This window comes from Salmo salar, chromosome ssa18 (genome assembly GCF_905237065.1).
Source record: "Salmo salar chromosome ssa18, Ssal_v3.1, whole genome shotgun sequence".
NCBI classification, from domain to species: domain Eukaryota; kingdom Metazoa; phylum Chordata; class Actinopteri; order Salmoniformes; family Salmonidae; genus Salmo; species Salmo salar.
In genome coordinates, this window is record NC_059459.1 from 67,388,196 (window position 1) to 67,410,452 (window position 22,257).

Consider the following 22,257-nt stretch of genomic DNA (forward strand, 5'->3'; position numbering starts at 1 on the left):
ATAGAGGTTAAGTCATTTAGCAGACGCTGTTATCCAGAGCGACTTACAAATTGGTGCATTCACCTTATGATATCCAGTGGAACAACCACTTTACAATAGTGCATCTAAATCTTTTAAGGGGGGGGGGGGGTTAGAAGGATTACTTTATCCTATCCTAGGTATTCCTTAAAGAGGTGGGGTTTCAGGTGTCTCCGGAAGGTGGTGATTGACTCCGCTGTCCTGGCGTCGTGAGGGAGTTTGTTCCACCATTGGGGTGCCAGAGCAGCGAAGTTTTGACTGGGCTGAGCGGGAACTGTACATCCTCAGAGGTAGGGAGGCGAGCAGGCCAGAGGTGGGAGTCCAATCCCAATTAACTCTACATAGAAAACAAACCTAGAACCTATACCCACAACTAACTAACTAAACCTAGAAATACATAAACACAGAGCAGTGCCCAAAACCCCCGGAATACATAAATAAAACAACCTACTACCTACACCACCACCCCAAACCATATAAAACAAATACCCTCTGCCACATCCTGACCAAACTCCAACAACAAATAACCCTTAACTGGTCAGGACGTGACAGTACCCCCCCCCCCCTAAAGGTGCAGACCCCGGAATGCACCTAAAAGAAAAAACAAACCCCCCCCCAAAAAATATCCCCCTAAACAATAAGGGAGGGAAGGGAGGGTGGCTGCCGTCAATGACGGCACTGTGCTACACCCTCCCTCCCTCCCCAACCCACCTATCCTGGAGGTGGCTCAGGTGCAGGACGTGGACCTCGCTCCACCTTCGGCGTCGCCCACTTCGGTGGCGCCGATAGCTGCAACCGGGCAGACGGGCCACTCGGGCTGACCCTGGCAGACGGACCACTCGGGCTGGGCCGGAGGACAGGGGGGCCACTCGGGCTGGGCGGAGGACAGGCGGGCCACTCGGGCTGGGCCGGAGGACAGGCGGGCCACTCGGGCTGGGCCGGAGGGCAGTCGGGCCACTCTGGCAGACCCGGGCAGTCAGGCCACTCTGGCAGACCCGGGCAGTCGGGCCACTCTGGCAGACCTGGACAGTCGGGCCACTCTGGCAGACGCGGGCATTCGGGCCACTCTGGCAGTCCCGGGCAGTCGGGCCACTCTGGCTGACGCACTAGATGCCTGATGCGTGGGGCTGGTATTGGATGTGCCAGTCTGGGCACACGCATCTTCGGGCTAGTGCGGGGAGCGGGAACAGGCTGAACAGGACTAGGCTGACTACTGGGAAGCTTGGTCCGGGTTGCTGGTATTGGTTGTGCCAGACTGGAGGTACTCACTTCCGGGAAAGCACGAGAGGCAGGAACCGGAAAGACTGATCCATGGAGGCGCGCAGGTGGCCGTGATCGCACCGCCTGCACAACCCGTCCTGGCTGGATGGAACTAGTAGCCCTGCACGAGCGGGGTGCTGGTGCAGGGCGGACTGGGCTGTGCGTGCGTGTAGGCAAGATAGTGCGCACCTCAGCGAAACACGGCGCTCTCACCTCCCTACGCATCTCCACATACTCACAGGTAGCTGGCTTATGGCTCTTCCTAGACCTAGCCAAACTACCCGTGTGCCCCCCCTAAAAAAATCTTGGGGGTGCCTCTCCGGCTTCCTCGCCAGCGCGTTCATAGCTTCAAAACGCCGCCTCTCAGCCTTCGCTTCCTCGATCTCCTCCCGTGGGCGACCACATTCCCCAGCCTGATGCCAAGGTCCAGCCCCGTCCAAAATCTCCTCCCAAGTCCATCTCTCCCCATAGTCCATATACTTAGCGTGCTGCTCCTCTCTCCACTGCTTGGTCTTGGTTTGGTGGGTAATTCTGTCACACGTGTCGTAGTGGAGAGAACACCAAAATGCAGCGGGTATGTGGATACTCATTCTTTTAACCTCTATGGGACCGGCGGGACGAATTCGTCCCACCTACGTAACAGCCACTTGCAGCCTGTGGCGCGATTTTCAAAATCTTAAAAATCCTATTACTTCAATTTCTCAAACATATGACTATTTTACAGCCATTTAAAGATAAGACTCTCGTTAATCTAACCACACTGTCCGATTTCAAAAAGGCTTTACAACGAAAGCAAAACATTAGATTATGTCAGCAGAGTACCAAGCCAGAAATAATCAGACACCCATTTTTCAAGCCAGCATATAATGTCACCAAAACCCAGAAGACAGCTAAATGCAGCACTCACCTTTGATGATCTTCATCAGATGACAACCCTAGGACATTATGTTATACAATACATGCATGTTTTGTTCAATCAAGTTCATATTTATATCAAAAACCAGCTTTTTACATTAGCATGTGACGTTCAGAACTAGCAAACTTCCGGGGAATTCGCTAACATTTTACTAAATTACTCACGATAAACGTTCACAAAAAGCATAACAATTATTTTAAGAATTATAGATACAGACCTCCTCTATGCACTCGATATGTCCGATTTTAAAATAGCTTTTTGGTGAAAGCACATTTTGCAATATTCTAAGTACATAGCCCAGGCATCACGGGCTCGCTATTTAGACACCCGGCAAGTTTAGCACTCACCATAATCATATTTACTATTATAAAAATGTCATTACCTTTTGTTGTCTTCGTCAGAATGCACACCCAGGACAGCTACTTCAATAACAAATGTTGGTTTGGTCCAAAATAATCCATCGTTATATCCGAATAGCGGCGTTTTGTTCGTATGCGTTCCAGACACTATCCGAAATAGTAAAGAAGTGTCACGCGCTTGGCGCAATTCCTGACAATAAAATTCAAAGTATTCCATTGCCGTACGTCGAAGCATGTCAACCGCTGTTTAAAATCAATTTTTACGTCATTTTTCTCGTAGAAAAGCGATAATATTCCGACAGGGAATCTCCTTTTCGGCAAACAGAGGAAAAAATCCCAAAGGCGGGGGCGGTCGGGGTCACGCGCATAAGCTAGTGTCTCTTGATGGGCCACTTGAGAAAGGCGATAATGTGTTTCAGCCTGGGGCTGGAATGACGACATTCTGTTTTTTCCCGGGCTCTGAGAGCCTATGGAAGACGTGGGAAGTGTCACGTTAGAGCAGAGATCCTTAGTAAATGATAGAGATGGCAAAGAAGTTCCAGAAATGGTCAGACAGGCCACTTCCTGTAAAGGAATCTCTCAGGTTTTGACCTGCCATTTGAGTTCTGTTATACTCACAGACACCATTCAAACAGTTTTAGAAAATTTAGGGTGTTTTCTATCCATATGTAATAAGTATATGCATATTCTAGTTACTGAGTAGGAGTGGTAACCAGATTAAATCGGGTATGTTTTTTATCCAGCCGTGTCAATGCTGCCCCCTAGCCCTAACAGGTTAATGGAAAAAACGAAAAGCATCCACAGGAAAAACGTAACAATAAACAGTACTCATGACTAGACAATGTAGCAGGCTCAATAAACGCAGTGCTCACAAACAATTACCCACAAACACACAGACAAACACACCCTACTAATATAGGACTCCCAATCAAAGGCAACTCAACACACCTGCCTTCAATTGGGAGTCCAATTCCAATTAACTCTAAATAGAAAACAAACCTAGAACCTATACCCACAACTAACTAACTAAACCTAGAAATACATAAACACAGAGCAGTGCCCAAAACCCCCGGAATACATAAATAAAACAACCTACTACCTACACCACCACCCCAAACCATATAAAACAAATACCCTCTGCCACATCCTGACCAAACTCCAACAACAAATAACCCTTAACTGGTCAGGACGTGACAGTACCCCCCCCCCCCTAAAGGTGCAGACCCCGGAATGCACCTAAAAGAAAAAACAAACCCCCAAACAAAAAATATCCCCCTAAACAATAAGGGAGAAGGGAGGGTGGCTGCCGTCAACGACGGCACTGTGCTACACCCTCCCTCCCCAACCCACCTATCCTGGAGGTGGCTCAGGTGCAGGACGTGGACCTCACTCCACCTTCGGCGTCACCCACTTCGGTGGCGCCGATAGCTGCGCCGGGCAGACGGGCCACTCGGGCTGACCCTGGCAGACGGACCACTCGGGCTGGGCCGGAGGACAGGCGGGCTACTCGGGCTGGGCCGGAGGACAGGCGGGCCACTCGGGCTGGGCCGGAGGACAGGCGGGCCACTCGGGCTGGGCCGGAGGACAGGCGGGCCACTCGGGCTGGGCCGGAGGACAGGCGGGCCACTCGGGCTGGGCCGGAGGACAGGCGGGCCACTCGGGCTGGGCCGGAGGACAGTCGGGCCACTCTGGCAGACCCGGGCAGTCGGGCCACTCTGGCAGACCCGGGCAGTCGGGCCACTCTGGCTGACGTACTAGATGCCTGATGCGTGGGGCTGGTATTGGATGTGCCAGTCTGGGCACACGCATCTTCGGGCTAGTGCGGGGAGCGGGAACAGGCTGAACAGGACTAGGCTGACTACTGGGAAGCTTGGTCCGGGTTGCTGGTATTGGTCGTGCCAGACTGGAGGTACTCACTTCTGGGAAAGCACGAGAGGCAGGAACCGGAAAGACTGGGCCATGGAGGCACGCAGGTGGCCGTGATCGCACCGCCTGCACAACCCGTCCTGGCTGGATGGAACTAGTAGCCCTGCACGAGCGGGGTGCTGGTGCAGGGCGGACTGGGGTGTGCGTGCGTGTAGGCGAGATAGTGCGCACCTCAGCGAAACACGGTGCTCTCACCTCCCTACGCATCTCCACATACTCACGGGTAGCTGGCTTATGGCTCTTCCTAGACCTAGCCAAACTACCCGTGTGCCCCCCCTAAAAAAATCTTGGGGGTGCCTCTCCGGCTTCCTCGCCAGCGTGTTCATGGCTTCAAAACGCCGCCTCTCAGCCTTCGCTTCCTCGATCTCCTCCCGTGGGCGACAGTATTTCCCAGCCTGATGCCAAGGTCCAGCCCCGTCCAAAATCTCCTCCCAAGTCCATCTTTCCCCATAGTCCATATACTTAGCGTGCTGCTCCTCTCTCCGCTGCTTGGTCTTGGTTTGGTGGGTAATTCTGTCACAGGTGTCGTAGTGGAGAGAAGACCAAAATGCAGCGGGTATGTGGTTACTCATTCTTTTAATGGAAAAAACGAAAAACATCCACAGGAAAAACAAAACAATAAACAGTACTCACGACTAGACAGTGTAGCAGGCTCAATAAACGCAGTGCTCACAAACAATTACCCACAAACACAGACAAACACACCCTACTAATATAGGACTCCCAATCAAAGGCAACTCAACACACCTGCCTTCAATTGGGAGTCCAATCCCAATTAACTCTACATAGAAAACAAACCTAGAACCTATACCCACAACTAACTAACTAAACCTAGAAATACATAAACACAGAGCAGTGCCCAAAACCCCCGGAATACATAAATAAAACAACCTACTACCTACACCACCACCCCAAACCATATAAAACAAATACCCTCTGCCACATCCTGACCAAACTCCAACAACAAATAACCCTTAACTGGTCAGGACGTGACAGTAATAGTAATACTCGCTCGGATACGTTCGCCGGTGAGATTCATTCAGTCTCTTGCGAATTGAAGTAAAAAAAAAAGTCTGATTTTTTTGGGGGAAACCTGGCTTCCCTTGAAATCTATGAATACACGCCACTGGCCATAACTTCCCTTCAGGTCGGAACGCACAGCTGCCAGAAGGTGGACAACGTGGAGCCGGTGCAGGATATGGCTGGGAAAATGTACATGAATCCAGGGTTAGATTCCTGTACTCCTGATTACCCCAATATCCAAAATTATAAAATGAGAAGATTTGAAACACTCAGAAGCCACAGCAGTCATTTTGTAATGGCAGGTAGAACATTGCATTGAGCAAAAGGAGCCTGATTGCTTGACTATCCTTTGTTGTTCATCACAACGTGCCCTTCCAAGGTTCAGGTTTGATGGAATTCCAGCCAGTGTTGGAATAAAATAAACGGCCTGTGCTTGTTCTGCTCCTAGGCTCCATGAATCCTCAGGACTTCCTAAACGAGGCCCAGATCATGAGAACCATGGAGCATCCCAACATTATCAAGCTTTTGGCTGTCTGCACTAAGAAAGAACCCATCTACATCATCACTGAACTGATGAAGAAAGGAAGTCTGCTAGAATACCTCAAGAGTAAGAGTACACTGCTGTATGTGCCAGCCAAAGCCATGCAGTACATGCCTAGGAGTTTTTCCTAATTATATGACATATAACCCGGTCCAAAAAATCGAAGGGCTGTAGTCTATAATTTACTAGGTTATAGTTATCAGGTCACATGGTCAGAAACTCTTGGCCTTACTTAAGCTCTCAATTGTGGTGAACTATAACATTAGGCAGTGATTGAAAAAGTACCCCATTGTCATACTTGAGTAAAAGTAATGATACCTTAATAGATAATGACTAAGTAAAAGTGAAAGTCCCCCAGTAAAATAGCACTTGAGAAAAAGTCTTAGTATTTGGTTTTAAATATACTTAAGTATCAAAAGTAAATGTAATTGCTAAAATATTCCTAAGTATCAACAGTATGTCTTTTCAAATTCCTTATGTAAAGCAAACCAGGTGGCATGCTTCAACACTCGGACATAATTTACAAATGAAGCATGTGTCCACCAGATCAGACGCAGTATGGATCATCAGGGATGTTCTCCCAATAAGTGTGTGAATTAGACCATTTTCCTGTCTTGCTAACCATTCAAAATGTAACTGTTGGTTGTCAGGGAAAATGTATAGAGTTAAAAAAGTACATGTTCTTTATGAATGTATTAAAGTAAAAATAGTCAAAATATAAGTAAAGTAAACTAGATACCCCCAAAAATGACTTATGTAAAAATACTTTAAAGGACTAGTTAAGTACTTTACTGACTATAGGACATTTTGAACAAGTGTAGTACAGAATTATTTTGAAAAGTTCTATCTGTGAAAATATGAGCTTTCAAATTTCCACTAGTTCCTTTTAAATTAAAAGTGAAAATTATACCCTTCATGTCATTGAATTGTCTGAGACTTTTTCTCATTGTGCTTTCCTTCCCTGTTACACAGAAAACCGTCAAACTCTAGATATCTCCCACCAGATTGAGATGGCAGTCCAGGTGGCTTGTGGGATGGATTATCTGGAGAATAATTTATACATCCACAGGGACCTGGCAGCCAGGAATGTGCTGGTTGGAGAGAATGTCTACAAGGTGGCTGACTTTGGCCTTGCCAGGGTCTTAATAAAAGCCCCATCTGACAGCCCGAACAGTCAATATTATAGAGTTATTGAGGGTGTATGTCTCCCTATCAGATGGACTGCTCCTGATGCCATTGTCAGCAATAGGTTCACCATCAAGAATGACGTGTGGTCTTTCGGCATCTTGCTGTATGAGATCATGACGTTTGGGATGGAACCCTATGCAAGTAAGATTTTTTTTCTGGGATTCTTGAAAGACAGGACAATTTCTATATTTTTCTTGATATGAACAACATTTTAAATATATCATTTGATACACCAAAGCATGAGCTATTACATCAAGTAAATGAAAAACCTAATTCTTACATTTATAAAATGCAACTAACTGTAACGATGACGCCGTGAGTCGAGAAGCAGGTGCAGGTAAAACTTAATGAAAACAACAATCATGAAACAAAACAGCGTAACAGAAGCGAGGTAGCATGAACACAGGTGCAATACCAACTGAGGAATGAACAAAAGTAAGGGTAATGAGGTCCAGGTGTGAATCACAATGATGAGTGCCAGGTGTGCGCAATGATTCCAAGGACCAGTGGTTAGTATTACGGCGACGTCGCGCGCCGGAGGAGAGGAGCAGGAATAGACGTGACACTAACCCATAAAAGACATGACATTTGACATTTATTGTCCAAGTGTTTAAAGGCCTTGTTTATTTTATTCTAACATTAGACTACTCATATGTAATGCACATCTGAACTTTTTTTGTTTCATTTTATGTAGCTATATAATGCTCCAGGGCTAATTTGTTAGCATTTTGGTAAGTTTAGCATTTTTTTTCTAGATTCAGAACACAAAACAGCATTTATAAAGCAAACATCATCCCTTCGATCTAGCACAGCAAGTACTTCAATAGTTTAAGCATATGTTGCAGAACTGTCACGCTTGCTCCCCCTCCCTGGTGCTCGGATTTGAGGTTTTACGGAGTTGACAAAAATATAATTTTTCTTCATTCAAGTTCTTCCTCTGTTGCTTCATGACTCTTAAACCTAATTAAAATAAACATAAACATACTTTCTTAATCTCTCAAGGAGATGTAGTTTATGGTTGTGACCAAGAGGATATCAATATTGTTTGTTGAAATCTAAGTAGAGAACTTTACAGACTATGAGTGTTCTTGTTGCACTACACGTAATGAGGACATGAAGAAGGGGTCCTAATGGGGTGACTGACCCTGGTCATTCCTGATTAATTTAGGATTTTATGATGGAGTTGACCAAATCTCCAGACCTTTTTTTAGGAATCACAGTTTTGAAATAAATATTATTTAAACTCAGAGGGCTATTGCAAGAAACAACTAAGATCATTTTCCAGTTAATATTCATAATTGCCTGTTAGAACTTTTGGAGGGTTTGAAATTTGGATAATTTGCTCCTGACAAGGGCATTTCTGACATGGAAATTGAAAATATTAAGACAATTCCAAAAGCAAATCTTTCCCTTTATAAAATCCCCCTAAATGTAATTTAACTCAAATAATACGACCAAATACAAGTTTCCCTGCTGAACAAGTATTATCCCAACTTTTAAAAATCCCTGATATTTGATTTTATCTCTACAGAAAAAGGGTCACTGAGGGCCAAGATCTTTATGAAAAATGTTGATCTGTATCCTAATGTCATTGAGCAGGCATAGACAGTGCATGATTGAAGCACAAATCGGAGTTCTGCACCTCAAATTAGCATTTAGCATAATAACCCTACAACTTACTATAGTGCCATGTGGAGAGTATATGTGAGGTAGCAAGTTAGGAATAGGATTGTGTGAATAACATGCCCTCAGTAAAGACATTGAGGTTTTATCCAGCATTGGCTGATAATAAATTGAATGTAGCCTACACAAAATCTGCTGTGTTATGCTACATGCTTCAGTCTTGATTGATCTCACACAGTAAATCAATAACATTACACTATAATCAGTTTCTTATTGTTCCAGACATTAAAAACAACAACAAGCTGATCAAGAGGGTTACCGGAGGGTACAGGATGCCTTGCCCAAGAGACTGTCCAGAGAACATGTACCAGATCATGTCGGCCTGCTGGATGATGCAAGAAAATGACAGGCCCCTTTTCGAGTCACTGCATACAATGCTTAGTGATTTACAATGAGAGATTAAGTGTCCTTGAGTATCGATTAAGTACCAGTAATTATTTGATTATTGTTTCTCAGTTCTATCATCTCTTGTGAGTTCTGTAAAGTTCCTTAGCCTTATGTATACATAAACATCACTATCTTGGCTACCATGACATTATATTGATTTACTGACTGCACTTATAAGTTGAGGTCACCCTCTGCTGTATTCAGAGATGTTATATGCTTCCACGTGTTCCAGTGCATTGAATTAAACCTTTTCTTTTGCCATTACATTGTTGTACGATTTCATCTCTGATTCTACACTTCACACCTAAATATAAAAATTCCCAACACCAATAAGACATGAGGCATACACTTCTATTTCTCCGTTCCACTCTCTGGATGATGCCGACTGCATATCTCACTAAGTAGGGCAGGCTATCAACCCTGATAGGGTTGGCTATCAACCCTGATAACATGGTCTTTAACCCATTACATAATAATGAAGCGAATAAGAAATATGATTGTGTTGATACAGATTCAAATTTCTTGAAATTTGCCAGCAATAAGTATCAATTGTGATTACTATAATGTTAAACTGTTATACAACTTAAATTGCTTATCTAATTCCAAGACAAGCTTATTTTGTAGATAGTTATCTGTCTTTCCTCAGTCATGAATTTTATGTTGTTGCCTTTTCAGAAATATGGTTGACTGAAGAGACAACCATGCTTTGACATGTCTCCTTAATGCTGTTCACTACTGTAGAAAATCAATGGGAGGAGTGTCTATTTTTGTTCATAAACATTTGCAATTGTTTAAGAGAACCTCGCACTTACATCTAACATTGATGTTGAATCTCTTTTCACAGATATTCCCTCCTTTTCATTTTTTGGTGGTAAAGAAGTGGTAATCGATCGGCCACCCAATTCTGACATCTGTAGTTTCATTGATATCCTTGCATCAACCTTGGATTTGATTATAATGAAGATAACATGTGTTTTACATTGGGTGATTACAACATAAATGTGTTAAAGTGAGAACCACTCACTGACAGATAAAAAAAAATTAACTTTATACTCCAGCCATCTGTATCCCCTCATCTTTAAGCCCATAAGAGTGACAGACCAGTTCATCTGCCACCCTTATTGATTTTTTTATTTAATTGGACTACTGTGGTTTATACAGGTATACTGGCATATCTGAACACTTTTCAATTGTCCACTTCTCTTTGGCAGCTGGAAATGAACAGATGGGAATGATTAATAGCATTAAATGTAGAATATTTAACAAAAGTATTAGTGAGCGCTTTAAGATGTTGATTGATATTTCATGGGAAAATGTCTGTAATCAGGCTGATGTGGAGTCTGCTTACCAGACTTTTCATACATCTTTCAATTCTATATTTCACCACTGCTTTCCCTTAGTTAAACCACATAAGAGAGCAGCAATAGAGTTCTGGAAACCTTGGTTTACAACTGGTCTCAGTAAAAAAAAAAGTTGTATAAAAGGTTTCTTACAACCCTCCCCTGGATTCTGCAAATTACAAAAAGTGTAAGAACATTTACTCACCTACTTCGGATATCCCCAAAATATATTTTACTAACAAATTCCAAGAAGGCTTAAATAATATAAAGTCAACTTGGAAAATCATCAACTGTTGAATAAGAAAAAGGAATCTGCAACTATTCCATCTCAATATATTGTTGGAAATAAGACCTATACCGATCCTGATATTATTTCATGTGAATTACATTTTTTGTGAATAAGGGTTCCTCTCTGTCAAATACATTTTTGAATGCTGATGAAAATCTCTTGGATTACATTAAGGGACATTTCCCTTCTCTGCTTCAGTGTGATTAATGGAGGTAATTGGTATCTTAAAGATATCAGCAGCAAGTCATGGTGAGATTGGTGTCTTCCTCAATTACTGAGCCTCTAACATAGAGTACCAGTCAAAAGTTTGGACACACCTACTCATTCAAGGGTTTTTCTTTATTTTTCTTTAACTCTAATGAACTTATCCTCTGCAGCAGAGGTAACTCTGGGTCTCCCTTTCCTGTGGCGGTCCTCATGAGAGCCAGTTTCCTCATAGCGTTTGATGGTTTTTGTGACTGCAGTTCTTGAAATGTTCTGGATTGACGGACTGTCGTTTCTCTTTGCTTATTTGAGATGTTCTTGCCATAATATGGACTTGGTATTTTTACCAAATAGGGCTCTCTTCTGTATACCACCCCTACCTTGTCACAACACAACTGATTCAAATCAAATGTATTTATAAAGCCCTTCTTACATCAGCTGATGTCACAAAGTGCTGTACAAAAACCCAGCCTAAAAGCCCAAACAGCAAGCAATGCAGGTGTAGAAGCACGGTGGCTAGGAAAAACTCCCTAGAAAGGCCAGAACCTAGGGAAGAACCAGGCAATGAGGGGTGGCCAGTTTTCATTTGGCTGTACCGGTTGGAGATTATAACAGAACATGGCCAAGCTGTAAAAATAATAATAATCACAGTGTTTGTAGAGGGTGCAACAGGTCAGCACCTCAGGAGTAAATGTCAGTTGGCGTTTCATAGCCGATCATTCAGAGTAGCACTACTGCTGCTGCTGTCTCTAGAGAGTTGAAAACAGTAGGTCAAGTTTCCATAGCCGCAGGCAGAACAGTTGAAACTGGAGCCGCAGGCAGAACAGTTGAAACTGGAGCAGTTGCATGACCAGGTGGACTGGGGACAGCAAGGAGTCATCAGGCCAGGTAGTCCTGAGGCATGGTCCTAGGGCTCAGGTCCTCCAAGAGAGAGAAAGGAAGAAAGGAGAGAAAGAGAGAATTAGACAGCATACTTAAATTCACACAGGACACGGATAAGACAGGAGAGATACTCCAGATATAACAGACTGACCCTAGCCCCCCGACACAAACTATTGCAGCGTAAATACTGGAGGCTGAGACAGGAGGGGTTGGGGGAGGCTGAGACAGGAGGTGTCGGGAGACACTGTGGCCCCATCTGACGATACCCCCGGACAGGACCAAACAGGCAGGATATAACCCCACCCACTTTGCCAAAGCACAGCCCCCACACCACTAGAGGGATATTTTCAACCACCAACTTACCATCCTGAGACAAGGCCGAGTATAGCCCACGAAGATCTCCCCCACAGCACAACCCAAGGGGGGGTGCCAACCCGGACAGGAAGATCACGTCAGTGACTCAACCCACTCAAGTGACGCACCCCTCCTAGGGACGGCATGGAAGAGCACCAGTAAGCGAGTGACTAAGCTTCTATAAAAGGGTTAGAGGCAGAGAATCCCAGTGGAGAGAGGGGAACCGGCCAGGCAGAGACAGCAAGGGCGGTTCGTTGCTCCAGTGCCTTTCCGTTCACCTTCACACTCCTGGGCCAGACTACACTCAATCATAGGACCTACTGAAGAGATGAGTCTTCAATAAAGACTTAACCTCTCTAGGGTAGGTGGCACCAAATCGTCCCACCTACGCAACAGCCAGTCTAATCCCGTGGCGCGATATTCAAATACCTTAAAAATGCTATTACTTCAATTTCTCAAACATATAACTATTTTACACCATTTTAAAGACAAGACTCTCCTTTATCTAACCACACTGTCCGATTTCAAAAAGGCTTTACAACGAAAGCAAAACATTAGATTATGTCAGCAGAGTACCCAGCCAGAAATAATCAGACACCCATTTTTCAAGCTAGCATATAATGTCACATAAACCCAAACCACAGCTAAATGCAGCACTAACCTTTGATGATCTTCATCAGATGACAACCCTAGGACATTATGTTATACAATACATGCATGTTTTGTTCAATCAAGTTCATATTCATATCAAAAAACAGCTTTTTACATTACCATGTGACGTTCAGAACTAGCATACCCCCCGCAAACTTCCGGGGAATTTACTAACAATTTACTAAATTACTCACGATAAACGTTCACAAAAAGCATAACAATAATTTTAAGAATTATAGATAAAGAACTCCTCTATGCACTCGATATGTCCGATTTTAAAATAGCTTTTTGGTGAAAGCACATTTTGCAATATTCTAAGTACATAACCCAGCCATCACGGGCTAGCTATTTAGACACCCAGCAAGTTTAGCCTTCACCAAAATCAGATTTACTATAACAAAAATGTTATTACCTTTGGTGTTCTTCGTCAGAATGCACTCCCAGGACTTCTACTTCAATAACAAATGTTGGTTTGGTCCAAAATAATCCATCGTTATATCCAAACAGCGGCGTTTTGTTCGTGCGTTCTAGACACTATCCAAAAAGGTAAATCAGTGTTACGAGCATGGCGCATTTCGTGACAAAAAAAATCGAAATATTCCATTACCGTACTTCGAAGCATGTCAACCTCTGTTTAAAATCAATTTTTATGCAATTTATCTCGTAAAAAAGCGATAATATTCCGACCGGGAATCTGCCTTTCGGTAAATAGAGGGAAAAAAAGAAAGACGGGGGCGACCAGTGCACGCGCCTAAGCCCACTGTCCCCTGATCGGCCACTTGACAAAGGCGATAATGTGTTTCAGCCTGGGGCTGGAATGACAACATTCAGCTTTTTCCCGGGCTCTGAGAGCCTATGGGAGCCGTGGGAAGTGTCACGTTACCGCAGAGATCCTTTGTTTTGGAAAGAGATGTCAAAGAAAGCCAATAAATGGTCAGACAGGCCACTTCCTGTAAAGGAATCTCTCAGGTTTTTGCCTGCCATATGAGTTATGTTATACTCATAGACACCATTCAAACAGTTTTAGAAACTTTAGGGTGTTTTCTATCCATATCTAATAAGTATATGCATATTCTAGTTACTGGGTAGGAGTAGTAACCAGATTAAATCGGGTACGTTTTTTATCCGGCGGTGTAAATACTGCCCCCTAGCCCTAAGAGGTTAAAGGTTGAGACCGAGTCTGCGTCTCTCACATGGGTAGGCAGACCATTCCATAAAAATGGAGCTCTATAGGAGAAAGCCCTACCTCCAGCTATTGCTTTGAAATTCTAGGGACAGTAAGGAGGCCTGCGTCTTGTGACCGTAGCGTATGTGTAAGTATGTACGGCAGGACCAAATTGGAAAGATAGGTAGTAGCAAGCCTATGTAATGCTTTGTAGGTTAGCAGTAAAACCTTGAAATCAGCCCTTGCCTTAACAGGAAGCCAGTGTAGAGAGGCTAGCACTGGAGTAATATGATCACATTTTTTGGTTCTAGTCAAGAATCTAGCAGCCGTGTTTAGCACTAACTGAAGTTTATTTAGTGCTTTATCCAGGTAGCCGGAAAGTAGAACATTGCAGTAGTCTAAAGGATACCCTAGGATAGGGGGCGCCACAGCGCATTTTGAAAAAAAATCGTTCCCATTTTCAACGGCCTACTAATCAAACTCAGAAGATAGGGCATGCATATACTTATTATATATGGTTAGAAAACACTCTAAAGTTTCTAAAACTGTTTGAATGGTGTCTGTGAGTATAACAGAACTCAAATGGCAGTCAAAACCCCGAGACCGATTGAAACAAGAAGTGGAATTCTGAATTGTGGACTTGACTTCTCATCTTTCCTTATTAATCACACCGTTAACCATGGTTCAGTGAGCACTTCCTATTGCTTCCACTAGATGTCGCCAGTCCTTTCACAGTGGTTTGAGCCTTATAGAGTCAAAACTCAGTGAATGACACGAGTTTGAAATTGGTCACAGGGGATGGGCCATCACCATTATGACGCCGCGGCGGCCATGTCTGCCCCCACCTTTGGAAACGGTTTTAAAGGCCATGACATCATCCCCCTCGAATCTTATTGGCTCTCTTGGTGTTAGAGGCCCTGAAGATTTATTTTATACAACGTTTGACATGTTTGAACGAACCTACATGCGCGAGGATTGCTTTTATTATGAACTTCAGAGCTGCGCTTGGAGAGAGCCATAGGACGCGCTACCAACATCAGGCTAATGGAACGTGAAGTATGGACTTTTTGACCGAAAATACATCTGTTGTGGACCTGGGATGCTTTCTGATGAAGACAACTAAAGGTAGGCGATTATTGACAATATTATACAAGATGAGATGGTTCATACTGTTGCGTCCAAGATGGCGCCGAGCTCTGTATATTAGCTCATTTTCTGAGTATCGCATCTCCTTTTATCGCAAAGTGTGATTACCCAGTAAAGTTAATTTAAAATCTGGTATGACGGGTGTTCTCAAGAGATATTCATCTATAAATGTTAGATTGACAATATACATTTAAAAAATCGTTATAGTATAGCAATTTATTGAAATGTAGCATTGTTTACCGGGACGCTTTTGAGGGGAAATTAGGTAGTCAACGTCAGACAGAGATGTAAAATGCTGTTTTTATATATAAATATGACCTTTATTGAACAAAAGAATGCATGCATTGTATAACATGATGTCCTAGGGGTGCCATCTGATGAAGTTTGTAAAAGGTTAGTGCTGCATTTAGCTGTTTATTGATTATATGTGATGCAAGTGGTTGGTCGGAAAATGGCTATGAAGCTGCTTTTTACGATGGACTCATCTAATATAATCTAATGATTTGCTTTTCCTGTAAAACCTTTTTGAAATCGGACGACGTGGGTCGATTCAGGAGAGGTGTATCTATAAAAAAAATATATATATATTATTATTATTTTTTTTAAATTATGATATTTTTTTAATGCTAATTGGCGATATGATTTTTCGCTGGATTTTGATCCCGCTAACGGGATCAGATGCTGAAGAGGCTAACCTAGAAGTGGAAAAAGCATGGACACATTTTTCTGCATCATTTTGGATAGAAAGTTTCAGATTTTTGCAATGTTATGTAGATGGAAAAAAGCTGTCCTTGAAACAGTCTTGATATGTTTGTCAAAAGAGAGATCGGGGTCCAGAGTAACGCCGAGGTTCTTCACAGTTTTATTTGAGGCGACTGTACAACCATCAAGATTAATTGTCAGATTCAACAGAAGATCTCTTTGTTTCTTGGGACCTAGAACTAGCATCTCTGTTTTGTCCGAGTTTAAAAGTAGAACATTTGCCACCATCCACTTCCTTATGTCTGAAACACAAGCTTCCAGGGAGGGCAATTTTAGGGCTTCACCATGTTTCATCGAAATGTACAGCTGTGTGTCGTCCGCATAGCAGTGAAAGTTAACATTATGTTTCCGAATGACATCACCAAGAGGTAAATGATATAGTGAAAACAATCGTGGTACTTATACAGAGCCTTGAGGAACATCGAAATTTCCATCCACAGAGACAAACATATCTTTCTGACAGATCTAAACCAGGTCAGAACTTGTCAGTGTAGACCAATTTGGGTTTCCAATCTCTCCAAAAGAATGTGGTGATCGATGGTATCAAAAGCAGCACTAAGGTCTAGGAGCACGAGGACAGATGCAGAGCCTCGGTCTGACGCCATTAAAAGGTACTTTACCACTTTCACAAGTGCCGTCTCAGTGCTATGATGGGGTCTAAAACCAGACTGAAGCGTTTCGTATACATTGTTTGTCTTCTGGAAAGCAGTGAGTTGCTGCGCAACAGCTTTTTAAATTTTTTTGAGAGGAATGGGAGATTCGGTATAAGCCAATAGTTTTTTTATATTTTCTAGGTCAAGGTTTGGCTTTTTCGAGAGGCTTTATTACTGCCACTTTTAGTGAGTTTGGTACACATACCGTGGATAGGGAGCTGTTTATTATGTTCAACATAGGAGGGCCAAGCACAAGAAGCAGCTCTTTCGGTAGTTTAGTTGGAATAGGGTCCAGTATGCAGCTTGAAGGTATAGAGGCCATGATTATTTTCATCAATGTGTCAAGAGATATCCTGGCAGAGTTGTGCAGACTCAGGACAACTGAGGTTTGGAGGAATACGCAGATTTAAAGAGGAGTCCGTAATTTGCTTTCTCATGATCATGACCTTTTCCTCAAAGAAGTTCATGAATGTATCACTGCTGAAGTGAAAGTCATCCTCTCTTGGGGAATGCTGCTTTTTAGTTAGCTTTGCGACAGTATCAAAAATACATTTTGGATTGTTCTTATTTTCCTCAATTAAGTTGGAGAAATAGGATGATCGAGCAGCAGTGAGGGCTCTTCGATACTGCACGGTAGTGTCTTTCCAAGCTAGTCGGAAGACTTCCAGTTTGGTGTAGCGCCATTTCCGTTCCAATTTTCTGGAAGCTTGCTTCAGAGCTCGGGTATTTTCTGTATACCAGGGAGCTAGTTTCTTATGACAAATGTTTTTTGTTTTTAGGGGTGCGACTGCATCTTGGGTATTGCGCAAGGTTAAATTGAGTTCCTCAGTTAGGTGGTTAACTGTTTTTGTACTCTGGCGTCCTTGGGTAGGTGGAGGGAGTCTGGAAGGGCATCTAGGAATCTTTGGGTTGTCCGGAAATTTATAGCACAGCTTTTGATGATCCTTGGTTGGGGTCTGAGCAGATTATTTGTTGCGATTGCAAACGTAATAAATGGTGGTCCGATAGTCCAGAATTATGAGGAAAAACATTACGATCCACAACATTTATTCCACAGGACAAAACTAGGTCCAGAGTATGACTGTGGCAGTGAGTAGGTCCGGAGACATGTTGGACAAAACCCACAAAGTAGATGATGGTTCAGAAAGCCTTTTGGAGTGGGTCTGTGGACTTTTCCATGTGAATATTAAAGTCACCAAAAATTTGAATATTATCTGCCGTGACTACAAGGTCCGATAGAAATTCAGGGAACTCAGTGAGGAACGCTGTATATGGCCCAGGAGGCCTGTAAACAGTAGCTATAAAAAGTGATTGAGTAGATTGCATAGATTTCATGACTAGAATATCAAATGACGAAACGTCTTTTTTTTTTTGTAAATAGAAATTTGCTATCGTAAATGTTAGCAACACCTCCGCCTTTGCGGGATGCGCAGAGGATATGGTCACTAGTGTAACCAGGAGGTGAGGCCTCAATAAACACAGTCAATTCATCAGGATTAAGCCATGTTTCAGTCAGGCCAATCACATCAAGATTATGATCAGTGATTAGTTCATTGACTATAACAGCCTTGGAAGTGAGGGATCTAATATTAAGTAGCCCTATTTTGAGATGTGAGATATAACCATTTCTTTCAATAATGACAGGAATGGAGGAGGTCTTTATTCCAGTGAGATTGCTAAAGCAAACACCGCCATGTTTAGTTTTGCCCAACCTAGATCGAGGCACAGACACAGTCTCAATGGGGATAGCTGAGCTGACTACACTGACTGTGCTAGTGGCAGACTCCACTAAGCTGGCAGGCTGGCTAACAGCCTGCTGCCTGGCCTGCACCCTATCTCATTGTGGAGCTAGGGGAGTTAGAGCCCTGTCTTTGTTCGTAGATTAGATGAGAGCACCCCTCCAGCTAAGATGGAGTCCGTCACACTTCAACAGGCCAGGCTTGGTCCTGTTTGTGGGTGAGTCCCAGAAAGAGGGCCAATTATCTACAAATTCTATATTTTGGGGCAGAAAACAGTTTTCAATCAGCGATTGAGTTGTGAGACTCTGCTGTAGAGCTCATCACTCCCCCTAACTGGGAGGGGGCCAGAGACAATCACTCGATGCCGACACATCTTCCTAGCTGATTTACACGCTGAAGCTATGTTGCACTTGCTGACCTCTGACTGTTTCATCCTAACATTGTTGGTGTCGACGTGGATAACAATATCTCTATACTCTCTACACTCGCCAGTTTTAGCTTTAGCCAGCACCATCTTCAGATTAGCCTTAATGTTGGTAGCCCTGCCCCCTGGTAAACAGTGTATGATCGCTGGATGATTCGTTTTAAGGATAACTGCGGTTAATGGAGTAGCCAATGACTAGGGTTTTCAATTTGGCAGGGGTGGGTATAATTTGTGGAACATTCCAACAGGAATCCATTCCAAAAACGTTGTAAATATCAAGGTTGCCAACAAACAACGCATACAAAGTCATATAGTGATAGAATGAGATACCGGGTAGGGAGTAAGCTATGTAATTACGTTTTTCACTCACCACGTTTATTCTGAAAAATGTCTCTCTTCATTCTGGTAGCCTCCACCGTTTCTCATTTGTTGGTTTAGTTATTATTTCCGGTGTTCCGGCATTTGCCGGGGAACTCTGTTGCGCCTCAATTAGGCTATGGCTATGGTTGAAATGTTACTGATGACCGCTAGCCCAAGTATTTTATTATCTAGGTGGTGTGTACACAATTGTTGCTGATGATACTGTATATACCAGCCTACTCGTACTACAGAAACATACATTGTATTTTGCCAAGTTCTCTCTGTGTTAATCCTGTTTTCCAAATACAGCAGGTAACTTGTGTCTGTTTCGATGTTGTTGAGTTCATCTTGCCTAGTTAAATAAAGATTAAATAAATTAGAAAATTACACATATATGCTTTGACCTACTTCAGGTAACCTCAAGATGCTTGTCTCACTACAGCAGCTTTTGAAGAACTTTCCAGTCGTTTGTGCTTTACATTCTGACTTTACATTCCGACTTTTGAATGTCTGTTTATTGGACATATACTGTATATTAGTGTCTCATAAAAAAGAGCAATGTATGTAAAGCATCCCATCTGTTTTAAGGTTATTGTGTGTGTGTGTGTGTGTGTGTGTGTGTGTGTGTGTGTGTGTGTGTGTGTGTGTGTGTGTGTGTGTGTGTGTGTGTGTGTGTGTGTGTGTGTGTGTGTGTGTGTGTGTGTGTGTAGTTTCTCTTGATGTCCACTAGGTGTCAGCACAGTTTCAATAATGTCACACCAGGTTCACAACGTTTTTAGTGAAATGCTGACTTACAAGCCCTTAACAAACAATTTAAGTAAAAAATAAGAAATAAAAGTAACAAATAATTAAAGAGCAGCAGTAAAATAAAAATAGCGAGGCTATATATACATTGGGTACCGGTACAGAGTCACTGTGTGGGGGCACCCGTTAGTCGAGGTAATTGAGGTGTTCCTTTCAAGTCCAGTGGTGTAAAATACTTAACAAAAATGTATTTCAAGTACTCCACTACATTCCGTTTATATATCTTTTTTTTTGTATCTGTACTTTTACTCTTTCTGTTTCTTTACAACTTTTAATTTTAAAATAATGTGTTTTTTACTCCATACAGTTTCCCTGGCACCCAAAAGTACTTGTTGCATTTCGAATGCTAAGCTAGTCAGGAAAATGTTCCAATTCACACACTTATCAAGAGAACATCCCTGGTCATCCCTACTGCCTCTGATCTAGCGGACTCACTAAACACATGCTTCGTTTATAAATTAGGTCTGAGTGTTGGAGTGTTCCCATGGCTATTTCTTAAATAAAAAACAAGACACTCGTGCTGTCTGGTTTGCTTAATATATGGAAAGTCAAATCGTTCATACTTTTACCACTGATACTTAAGTATATTTTAGCAATGACGTTTACTTAGTATTTTACTGGGTGACTTTCACTTTTACTTGAGTCATTTTCTATTAGCGTATCTTTACTTTGTGTGTAAATCTGTTTAGCATTTCTGAGTAGAATGAATAACATTATTTTGACGGGGGGTGGGGGGGGACTGATTCCAGTTCAGCATTCTTAGCCTGAGACATTTCATAAATGCGTACAGAGGAGTACTGTTCTATGATCAGCTTTGCCTAGATCATACTGAATCAGTTGTCTCTGGAATAAGATTATATGGACGTGTGGATTTGATCGTAGAACAGCACTCCTACTCAACACCAGTTGCTTTAACCTAACATTTTATAATCCAATTTCCCTTGCTGTCTAATGTCCTTCTGGAACCCGACCTCAACATTGTTGTGAAGGCAACAAAAGCAAGTTGGCATGCTCTTGCAAGGATTTTAACTCACAACCTCTCCTTTGGAATTTCAACACCATAACCACTACTACAACTATTTCTAAACTATCTTAACATGTGGCTTTCTTCAGGGGGACCAAGATTAGGAACACCTTTGAATGGCACACACCAAAGACAACATTTCAGAGGTTGGAGAATGATGTGGGGGCTTGTACTTCTTGGATCCACCAACTGTTCCTCAATCTTCTTCTGATGACTACAAGCATAGATTATGAACCTTCAAAACCTACATTATAGGATGGATGTGTTTAGGAATGGGGGACGCAATTCGAAAGTTACATGTTTCCAATTACCAGCAAATAGACGCTAGAAATGATATACCATCATCATATAATTGTACCTTTTACCCTTAATTTGCCTACTACTGTTTCTAAGCTATCATAACATGTGGTTTTTTCAGGGGGACCTGGTATCGGAACGCCTTTGAATGGTCTACAAAGCATGCCCCCAGTTAAAAGTAGGCTTTTGTAGAGAAGGTTTGTATTGTTACTCCACGACATAATATGTTATCACAACTCTTTTATAAGGACATTCTATACAAGGTGTCACTTAATTTGTGCCATTTGATGGGAACTAGCCACTGTCAGTTCATTGTGTCCTCCTCCCAGAGTGCTAAGAACCTTGGCGTGATCCTGGACAACACCCTGTCGTTCTCCACTAACATCAAGGCGGTGACCCGATCCTGTAGGTTCATGCTCTACAACATTCGCAGAGTACGACCCTGCCTCACACAGGAAGCGGCGCAGGTCCTAATCCAGGCACTTGTCCTCTCCAGTCTGGATTACTGCAACTCGCTGTTGGCTGGGCTCCCTGCCTGTGCCATTAAACCCCTACAACTCATCCAGAACGCCGCAGCCCGTCTGGTGTTCAACCTTCCCAAGTTCTCTCATGTCACCCCGCTCCTCCGCTCTCTCCACTGGCTTCCAGTTGAAGCTCGCATCCGCTACAAGACCATGGTGCTTGCCTACGGAGCTGTGAGGGGAACGGCACCTCCGTACCTTCAGGCTCTGATCAGGCCCTACACCCAAACAAGGGCACTGCGTTCATCCACCTCTGGCCTGCTCGCCTCCCTACCTCTGAGGAAGCACAGTTCCCGCTCAGCCCAGTCAAAACTGTTCGCTGCTCTGGCACCCCAATGGTG

At 43.2% G+C, this 22,257-nt stretch overlaps 1 protein-coding gene across 1 annotated transcript in view; it reads left to right on the forward strand.

Moving 5' to 3' along the window:
• Positions 1-9,565, forward strand: part of LOC106577785 (tyrosine-protein kinase SRK3) — a 44,918-nt gene extending 35,353 nt beyond the window's left edge. The window contains exons 4-6 of the mRNA XM_014156128.2: positions 5,951-6,109; positions 7,016-7,372; positions 9,137-9,565. Of these exons, the coding sequence (XP_014011603.2) occupies positions 5,951-6,109; positions 7,016-7,372; positions 9,137-9,309 (689 nt within the window). The 3' untranslated portion in view covers positions 9,310-9,565. The remainder of the gene's footprint in view (positions 1-5,950; positions 6,110-7,015; positions 7,373-9,136) is intronic.
• The last annotated feature ends 12,692 nt before the right edge of the window (positions 9,566-22,257 follow it).